The sequence below is a fragment of the Rhinoraja longicauda genome, chromosome 15 (genome assembly GCF_053455715.1).
Source record: "Rhinoraja longicauda isolate Sanriku21f chromosome 15, sRhiLon1.1, whole genome shotgun sequence".
Lineage (NCBI taxonomy): Eukaryota > Metazoa > Chordata > Chondrichthyes > Rajiformes > Arhynchobatidae > Rhinoraja > Rhinoraja longicauda.
In genome coordinates, this window is record NC_135967.1 from 8771265 (window position 1) to 8781767 (window position 10503).

At 47.3% G+C, this 10503-nt stretch overlaps 1 protein-coding gene across 1 annotated transcript; it reads left to right on the forward strand.

Moving 5' to 3' along the window:
• Window positions 1–727: 727 nt before the first annotated feature.
• Window positions 728–10018, forward strand: LOC144600338 (heat shock transcription factor, Y-linked-like). Its single transcript, XM_078411910.1, has 2 exons — window positions 728–1297; window positions 9224–10018. Exons 1-2 carry the CDS (start codon window positions 728–730, stop codon window positions 10016–10018), a joined length of 1365 nt encoding a protein of 454 aa, XP_078268036.1.
• Window positions 10019–10503: the final 485 nt, after the last annotated feature.

The following is a 10503-nucleotide window of genomic DNA, read 5'->3' on the forward strand; positions in this document are numbered from 1 at the left end:
AATCCATCTGGAAGAAGCAATGATGTTGAGCCAGCTAGGGCACAACTCCACCCCTGTTCAAGCGATTTGAGGAGGTATTTTGCATTTTGTGAAATGATTGCACTGATGCATTAACTCCTAACCAACCATCTGTGGACATCTCCAGTTGGTGGCTTTGTGGAAAGAGAGAAGAAAAAATAAATAAAAATGCCTTGAGGGCCACACCAACCACTGAACCAGCAACCCAAGGCAACTGAGATCTTCCAACCATTTCACCACACCAACAGTGTGCATCTTTGGTTGTTTCTCTTGGCCCAGGACCCACAGCTCCTGAAAGAGTGCACCAAGCGACTGCCAACAACCTGACCCCCTGGGGTTCCAGCTCTCAAGATCCAACATCTCCACACTCCACCCCAGATGGCCAATGCCCATCTCGCCCGTCCTGGCAGCAGCAGGAGGGAGGGAGGGAGGGAGGGCAAAGGCTTGAGCTGTGCTGATTTCTCCAGGGTACTTATTGTGACGGCCCGTGGATTGTGGCAAACTCCATTGTGACGGCTCTGAGCGCGTTGGCGGTTTGTTTTATGACGATCTGGAACTCCTCACGTTATCTCAACCACACATCACTCAACTTATTCTGTCCCAGCGCCAGCTTCTGTGTAGATCAAAAACAAGTTAAACCTGGTCCTTCGCACTTTTTTTGACTCTGCCTGGCACCCACTTTGGATCCTTCCCAGACCTGCCCGCCACCATGTCCACTCTCCAGAAGGCCATCAAGGTAGAAAGGGACAGCGACAACGAGGGGGACCCGCACTCCGCAGCGGCCGAGCTGAACAACCCGGCCGACCAGAAGGGATTGGCCCAGTCCACTGAGAAATCCCATGACAGGTCTCCAGTTTGCGACCAGACGGCTTCGGGCGACTCGGAACTGAGGACAATATTGGAAGAGAATGCCTTGCAAGCCCTGACCGAGGAGTCGGTCTTGAAAAGACCCAGGCTTGTCTACTACGAAGAGGTGGGTGACACCGACCTCATGTCGCTCACCTTCCCCAAAAAGCTCTGGAAGATCGTCGAGAGCGACCAGTTTGCATCAATCCGGTGGGACGATGGTGGAAACTGTGTGGTCATAGACGAGGAGTCCTTCAAGAAGGAGGTGCTGGAACGGCGCGGGCCCTCTAGGATTTTTGAAACCGACTGCATGAAAAGTTTCATCCGGCAGCTGAATCTGTATGGCTTCAGCAAAATCCGCCAAGACTTTCAACGATCTGCCTCTCTTTCTGAATTCATTGCTGAAGAAAAAGGAGCAGTTTCCATGACCAAGGTAGGACCAACAAAAAAATAATAATCAAATACAGAGTGACAAGCAATTGTCTTTTTTTTGTTGTTGTTTGGAATTGAAGGATACATGATGGAAAGAAGCCCACCGACCATCGTTCACACCAGTTCAATGTCATCCCACTTTTGCATCCACTCCCTACACCACCAAGGGCCAACTTACAAGAGGGCCAATTAAGCTACAAAACCCGCACGTCTTTGGGATGTGGAAGGAATACGGAGCACTCGGGGAAACCCCACAAAAAGGTCACTGGGAGAACGTGCAAACTTCAATCAGACAGCACCCGAGGTCAGGATCAAACCAGGTCCCTGGCGCTAATATTTCATGGAAAGCCCCCCTCCAACCCGCCCCCCCCGAACATTCCCCGGGTTCTCAAAACACGAATGTGAATTTGCAACACAAAAGCACCCAGTCAATTAGTGAGGGCAAACATTGATTCAGACAGCAATAGGAGTTTCTCGAAATGTGTGAAGGTGCAGAATTGGAAAACACTACATTGCCTGGTATGTAATAATATTTATAGTACTTCCAACCAAACATAAAACCTCAACCAATTCACCTGGCAAAACATTTATAAAACACACCTGTGTAAGTTTTGATCCTTGTGCAACACTACATAAGTTATTTAAGCTGTTATAGTGTGATAGGCAAAGTTATAGTGTGTGTTTGGAATGTGTCAGTCTATGAGAAACTGATGGAATTTCCCACCATTATTTACAATGATCTGTCATAATGTGTCTCTGCTGCAGTACACTGAAAGAATTGGTTCCACACAGGAGAAACCTCTTTCATGACTAACGCCTCCACCATCTATCTGATCAACCTAGTTCCCTTGTAAACCAATGGAAAATAAAGTCTCTCGCTATATATATAATTGGAATAAATATCAAGAGCTGATCACCCCCTGCTATTTTATGTAACATAACCCTGACCATCACAATGCTAGTAGATTATGACCTGGTTGGAGTCACTCATAGAACAAATGCATTACAGCACAAACTTTTGACCTCCATCCTCTGTACATTTGTGCCAGGCTGATCTGAATGATATGGTTGCTAAGGTGACGATGCCATAATGGGTCATTCCCTGTTGCTATGCTGATTATATTATCTTGTGATGTCAAAATGAATTGGAGGCTTGACCTTTCATTAACACACGTGTTACGTAGAGAATATGATTTGAGGATTCACGTGAATGCAATTAATGCAGCATGTGGATCTCACCGAATAGAATAGATATTTTGTTGAGTATACATACCTAATGCATTATACACTTTTGTTCACGGATTTGAAAAGATGTTCTTAAGCAGTGTCCCAGGGTGAGATCCATGTGTTATATAAACATAGCACAAAAAGTAAGGAAATTTGTGTTTGGTAGATTATTTCTTTGTTGTAACAATGCTTCTTGGCAATAAATCTTATACCGTTGGAAAGCCTGTTTATTTCCCTTTTAAATGGTGCCACATTTGTAAGGAACATGCATTTGTGGGATGAGCAGCAGAGCTGAGTATGTGGGTTGCGCCCATGAAAAATCTGCCAAATCTTCTCTTCCAATGCCAAACAGCTTATTCTGCCATTCACGCTTGTTCGGTGTTGTTTGGTGGATTGGATGATTGAAGTCTGAAGAAACAAGACATATTGGCAATTTAACAATTTATTCATTTAATAAACAGGAGCCTCAGTAGCGTGTGGAAGAACCATACACAGCCACAACAGCCTGGCACCTCCTCCTCATGCTGGTCACCAGCCTGGTCACACACTGTTGTGGGATGGCATCCCATTCTTCAACCAGCATTTGTCGCAAGTCAGCCAACGTGGTTGTGTTGGTCACTCTGGCACGAACAGCACGCCCAAGCTGATCCCACAAGTGTTCAATGGGGTTGAGGTCAGGACTGCTGGCAGGCCATTCCATCCTCTCCACTCCCAAATTCTGGAGGTAGTCTCTGAGAAACCCTGCTCTGTGGGGACGAGCATTGTCATCTTGGAAGATAGAGTTCGGTCCCAGACTGTGGAGATATGGGATTGCCACTGGTTGCAGAATCTCATCTCGATATCTCTCTGCATTGAGATTGCCTCCAATGATGACAAGCCTCGTTTTTCCAGTGAGGAAGATGCCGCCCCACACCATCACACTGCCTCCACCAAAAGATGTTACTCTATCGGTGCAGCAATCAGCATAGCGTTCTCCGTGTCTTCTCCACACTTTGACCCTATGATCCAACTGCCGTAGGCAGAATCTGGACTCATCGCTGAACATAACGTTCCTCCACATGTTCAGGTTCCAGTGCACGTGTTGCCAACACCAGCGCAAACGGGCCTGACGGTGAAGGGCAGTCATGGCAGGCCTCCTGGCAGCCCTGTGAGACCGGAGATCGGCTGCGTGCAGTCTGTTCCGAATTGTCTGGGCAGAGAGCCGTCGGCCATATCGTCCTGCAAACCTTGACTGCAAATCTGTAGAAGACAGCCTAAGGTTCCTAAGTGCTGACAGGGTGAGGAAACGGTCTTCTTCGGGTGTCGTCTTCTTGGGTCGCCCACTTCGCGGCCTGTCTCTGACATCTCCCGTTATATGGAACTTGGCCTTCACTTTGGAGATGGTACTAGGGCTCACTCCAAATAATGCCGCAACTTGGTTTTGCGGAACACCAGCTTGAAGTTGCCCTATCGCACAGGCCCTATCCAGATCAGTCAAACGTGGCATGCCGATTCTTGGAGCAGACACCTACTGACCACTGTAGCAGGGCCCATGCTCACAGATGCTGCCAATCAGGTGCCAATCAGGCACCTGATTGTCAGCACCTGGGGGTACCAGAAGCTCAAAACAAGAGTCAATAGCAACAGCAGAATAAGCTGTTTGTCATTGTCAGAGAAGATTTGGCAAATTTTTCATGGGCGCAACCCATATACTCTGCTCTGCTCTGCTAATCATCCCACAAATGCATGTTCCTTACAAATGTGGCACCATTTAAAAGGGAAATAAACAGGCTTTCCAATGGTATAAGATTTATTGCCAAGAAGCATTGTTACAACAAAGAAATAATCTACCAAACACAAATTTCCTTACTTTTTGTGCTATGTTTTTTATATATGAATTATATAATGAATGTATTCCACGTTTAAAAACATAGAGTGTACATGTTCGGTGTATAAATACATAAAACAGCACAGTGTTAAAGGAGCAAAGAAGGACCTTTTGTTCATCTGTGCTCAACTGGTTGTTCTGGACCAGATAGACTGATAACTTCTGAGGAGAACACCTTTTGTCCCACTTTCCCATCCGTTGGCAATGTTGGCTGAAGCTTCCCTCTGACTGTACAACCAGCGAATACTCATGATCCACATTCATGCAACAAGATCGAATGGCTCCTTGTTTGGCGTTTGTGGAGATCATTGACTTTTTTTTTCTTCTCTGCCATAAGTCACCAACTTCAGAAAGCGGAAGGAAAAAAAAAGATTAGAAGTGGTGGTAGGGGAGGGGCGGGGTGGGGTGGGGTGGGGGTGGGGGGGGGGGGGTGCAAAGATAGTGCGAAGCATGTGTGTGACTCATTGGATCAAAGGCAGAGTCACTGCTTCGGTGACCCAGGTTCGATCCTGGAGCTTGGGTGCGGTCTATGTGGAGTTTGCACGTTCTCCCTGTGATTTTGTGGGTTTCCTATGTGCAATCCAGCTTCCTCCCTCATCCCAAAGACGAGAGGGTTAGTAGGTTAATTGGCCTCTGCAAAATTGGCTCTTGTGGGTGATAGATTCTGGGGTTGAGATGGAGTTGATGGGAATATGGAGAGAATAAAAATAGGATTAATGGGACTCTTTGGCTGATGGTTGGCATGGAGTCAGTGGGCCAAAGGGCCTGTTTGTGTGCTGTATCTCTCTTAGATTCAATGACTGTTGCTGAGGAGGTCAGGGCTGCTGGAGAGACGTACCATCAATTCCATTAGTAGTCCATTCAGTTGAAAGTATCAACTGAAGTTGTGTCCAGATAAAGCAAACACACCAATAATGTAAACAAATGTTGGGCCCTGTTTATTTGTGAAAAGCATGCATGCCCACTGCTCTGTCATTCTACCACGGAATGAGGCGTGACCATTCTCAGATCCACAAACCCTTTACCTGGACGGACATGAAAGTGACCATGAGATGAATCTGCTTTGTTGTGACTTTCTGTGACCAAGTCGTGGAAGGATAAGACCATAAGATGTCGAAGCGGAATTAAGCCACTCGGCCCATCGAGTCTTCTCCGCCATTCAATCACAGCTGATCTATCTTTCCCTTTCTCCCCCATTCTCCCGCCTTCTTTCCACCACCTTTGATGCCCTTACCAATCAAGAACCTGTCAATCTCCACTTTAAAAATGCCCAATGACTTAGCCTCCATCCTTGTTCACGGCAGTGAATTCCACAGATTCACCACCCTCTGGCTGAAGAAATTCTTCCTCATCTCCATTCTGAAGGTACGTCCTTTTATTCTGAGGCTGTGCCCACTGGTCCTAGACTCCCCCACTAGTGGAAACATCCTCTCCACGTCCACTTTATCTAAGTCTTTTATTTATTCAGTAGGTTTCAATGAGATTCCCCCCCCTTCCCTCCCCACATCCTTCTAAATTCTAACAAGTACAGGTCCAGAGCCATCAAACACTCATCCAGTTGTTCCTGAGATTATTCTCATAAACCAAGGATAGGAGGAGGTCCTATTCTGGTCCTTTGGAAATGAATGCTAACATCGCATTTGCTGGCAGGTCTCTCTCAGTTGATGTTGAAGGAGCCACGACATTGCAACATGGGCAGGTTTGATCAGATTTTGCATCAGTTCAGATCAGCAAACATTCAGTGCTCCCCATTCATGACCTAATCATTCAGATAGGGTGCAAGTCTTGTCTTTTAGCTCCAGGCATTCACAGGGGTTGAAGATACTGAGGAGAGAGTAAAATATGAAGCTTTTGCTGAGTGCTCCTGAACCATTGTCCCCAAGCCCATGTTAACAACGAAAACATTTATCAGCAATGACATTTTAAATTGCTTATTATCCCTTTGCCTTTCATTCTCTCACTGAATGGATACCTTCGCAATGTACCAATAATGATAGTGAATGCTGTCATATAGTTACTCAAACGTCATCTGTTCCTTCTCTCCAGAGATGCTGCCTGACCCGCTGAGTTACTCCAGCTTTTTGTGTCTGTATTTGGTTTGACCAGCATCTGCAGTTCCTTCCTACACATGTTAGTGAATGCTGGTGGATTGTTTTAAATCCCCCAACTCCTTGGTAAATATCGAGTGACAAGGGGTTATTATCTACTCTCACCATGGGTCTGGCTTCGGTGTGACACCAGTCTCCCTCACTGTGTGGCTGACAGTTAATGCTCTCAGGATGTGTGGCGAAAGTTGAATGTTCAACTTCACTGATACCAGCCACTGGCTACTGATCAAGTGGGGGAAGGGAAAGTGAGTTGTAATCGATGAAAGAATAACTGATCGTAGCTTGACTTCATTTAAGTGGAACATACACTGATGAGCCAAAACATTATGTCATCATGGGCACTCTGACCGGTCTGCGGCTATGCGGCCCGATATGCAGCAGAGCACGATGCACTGTGACACATTCCTCCCGTGACCACCATTAAAATTTTCTGTGACTTGTGCCACAGTAGACCTTCTGTCGGTTCGGACCAGACGGGATAGCCTTCGTTGCCCTCACGCATCGATGAGCCTTGGGCACCCAACACCCTGTCGCCGGTTTGTGGTTTATCCCTCCTCGGACCACTGTCGGTAGGTACTCACCACTGCTGACCGGGAGCACCCCACAAGCCTTGCCGTTTCAGAGATGCTCTGACCCAGTCGTCTGGCCATAACAATTTGGCCCTTGTCAAAGTCGCTCAGGTCTTTACTCCTGCCCATTTCTCCTGCATCCAACACATCAACTTCAAGAAATGACTGTTCACTTGCTGCCTAATATATCCCACCCCTTGACAGGTGCCATTGTAACAAGATAATCAATGTTATTCACTTCACCTGTCAGTGGTCATAACGTTTTGGCTCATTGGTGTAGAACAGTGCAGCACAAGAACAGGCCCTTCGGCCCACAATGTCTGTGCCGGACATGATGCCAAGACCATCACTTATCTTGTCGAGAAATTTGCACAGCTGGTAGGAATTTCACTGGGATGTTTTGGTGAGCTGCTTGTATAAATCACTGTTGATCATTCTTAAGAGCTAATTGAAACACGTACTGAGGCCATTTCCAATGATTGGGGTTGATACCTTCCAGTGTTCAAACAAGGAACTCCATATCTTCAGCATCCTTCGGTAAGCAGCCTGGGAACAAAATCATCAAGGGTTCACAAAATATTATTAAGATAACTGAAATGATTGAGACGCACTGTTGCGTAGGGAAGAACTGCAGATGGTAGTTTACACAAAATGCTGGAGTAACTCAGCAGGACAGGCAGCATCTCTGGATAGAAGGAACGGGTGATTTTTCGGGTCGAGACCCTTCTTCAGACTGGTTGTTGACAGGGTGAAAAAGAGTTTATTTGCATCTTGGTTGATCTGCAATGGAGTTAGTCTGTAAGCCAAATGCAGAGTACTGGAGAAACTCAACAAGTCAGCCAGCATCTGTGGTAGGAATTGACAGACAGCATTTTGGTCTGAGGAAGGGTCCCGACCCAAAATGTCGCCTGTCCACAGATGCTACCTGAGCCTCGGAGTTCCTCCATCACTCTGTGTTTGCTCGAGATTCCAGTCTCTGCAGTTTTGTTGTGCTTACAGGGCGGCACGGTGGCACAGCGGTAGAGTCGCTGCCTTTCAGCGTTAGAGACTCGGGTTCCATCCTGACTACGGGTGCTGTCGGTACGGTGTTTGTACTGCATGTTCTCCCGGTGCTCCGGTTTCCTCCCACACTCCAAAGACAAGCAGGTTTGCAGGTTAATTGGTTTCTGTAAATTGTAAATTGTCCCTGGTGTGTGGATCGTGCTAGTGTACGGGGTGATCGATGGTCGGCGTGTACTTGGTGGGCCGAAGGGCCTATTTCCGCGCTGTATCACTAAAGCCTAAAGGTGTACTTGTTGAATAGCTAATGGAGCACTGGAATTCTTCCAGAGGTCTCAGCCTGGGCAGCTTGTATAGGTGTAGTGGCAGGACGCAGGTAAAGGAACGATCAGCCTAGATAGCCAGGGCTGGGTTAGGGACTGGACGGCTGGGGTCACAGGTGACTCAGAGTTGCTCAGCCTAGTCCCCAGAGACTTGATAATCTTCTTTAATTACTGTGGGCCTCTGGGTGAAACTCTGAGCTCCTGGTGAAGCCAATGATAGAATAGGCCTGTAGCCACATGGAAGTGCAGATGCTGGAATCTTGCATAGAACGCAGTGCTGGAGTAACTCGGCTGGTCGGGCAGAATCTCTGGAGGATATGGATAGGCAATGTTTCAGGTCGGGACCCTTCTTCCGACTGCCTTTGGAGATGAGTTTGGTGGAGCAGGGATTGTGGATTGCTTGCTTGTGGATTTTGGGACGGAGATAGAAACAAGCAGTTGCGGGGCTGGGGAATGATGAGGTTGGAGGCTGTGGAGGGGAGATGGCCAGAGGTGATGAGATCGGTGATGGCCTGGGAGATGGTGGCCTGACGTTCGTCTGTGGGGGTCATACACGGTATCTGAGAGCTGGTGCCTGGCCTCAGCACGGTATATGTCTGCTCGAGGCAGGTGGTCCTTGTGCTTTTGGAGCTGGAATCGTGCATGTCTGGGATAGATTGATACAGTGATCGGTATAGATGGCTCCAGTTCTACCACCTTGGGTCCAACCCACAGTGTTGTACTAGGGAACTGCCCACGTCACAGTGCAGTTCCAAAGGTCCAATTCAGGGTTGGAAAAGTTAAGAGAATGATGTCCATTCAGTGATTAATAAAATGATGGTATTTTTATTTCAGTTTCAGTTTTACCATAACCTGAATTTCAGAAGAGATTACCCTCACCTGCTGCCCCGAATGAAGCGGAGAGTTGGGATCAAAAGTGCCATTCCTAATCTTAACTGCACAGAAGGGGATACTAATAGTGACTTCCCTGTCAATGGGGGCCCCTCCTTACCTGGAGGGCCGAGGCAACTCATACAGACATTAGCTGTACAGCAGAGCAACCTCGTGTCGCCCACGAGGGAAAACGAGCAAAAGTTTGCGTACGAGAATAACCTGGGCAATCAACGAGTCGCCAATACTGGAAGCGCAAACGGTCCTGGCAGTGCGGCTCCACCTGCCTTGGCAGCGAGACCAGCCGACCATACGGCTACCGAGCAGAGCGCCAAGGTGAACCAAATGAGTCAGTTCCACCCGTCGCAACATGGCGGCCTCATCCGGTCTGGCAACCACGCTGTAGAGACCAGCAGCACCACCTCGGCGACCTCAGTCTACCACCTCATGCCCCCCATGGCTGCTGGGTTTGGACCTATGATGGGCATGCCAGGGTTCCAGGGCATGTACCCAGACCTGGCTGCAGCCGCCGCCCAGGCCCACCTGGCCAGCCTGCTGCCATTCTGCAACCCGTGGTTCTCCATGCCCATGATGGCGGCAGCGTCTGCTATTTCCATGTCGTCGGGGTCTTCAGTTCATCACCACCGGCCTCCTCCCCACCATCACCACTGCCCCAACTGCAACTGCCAAGGAGGCAGTGCCTCGTCCACAAGAAGTGGCCCCAGAAACAGTGATTATATGACAGGGCCACACAGATAAAAGTAAATAAAACCATGAAGACTCTTTACCCACAAATGATATCTAAAGAACATGTTAAAATAAACTCCTGAACAAATGTTCTTATTAACATTGGTGTATTTGCTTGTGATTTTTTTCCCCTGTTCTCTTCGTTTGCTGCCATTCTGTTTTTTGTTCTGTCTGCTTTAATCTTTGGTGCCTGCCATAAAAAAAAAATCATTCATTATTTTTCCTAGCAAAAATGGGCGCATCGCGAAATGGATATGTGGTAACTGTAAAGAAGCATTACTGTTTAATTATTAAAGATGAAACAGTGCTAGGCTGAGCTTAGACTGAAATATTACCTACAACTGGTTTATTTTTATGAACATTAAAATATTGTTAAAAAGCTGTATTCCTGATTTGTATATCTATTGCAACCTGTTGCCCCTCTGGAAGGGTCTGCAAGCTGTAAGAATAAGAAAGAAACAAATAAAATACTAAGAAAAGAAAATCTGGAGTGATTT

What these genes read in the sequence shown, in the direction of transcription:
- LOC144600338 (XM_078411910.1), top strand. Translation starts at nt 728, where the DNA reads ATGTCCACTCTCCAGAAGGCCATCAAGGTAGAAAGGGACAGCGACAAC. An exon ending in GAGCAGTTTCCATGACCAAG is followed by an intron (nt 1,298 to 9,223) that starts GTAGGACCAACA and finishes TTTTTATTTCAG; the next exon opens with TTTCAGTTTTACCATAACCT.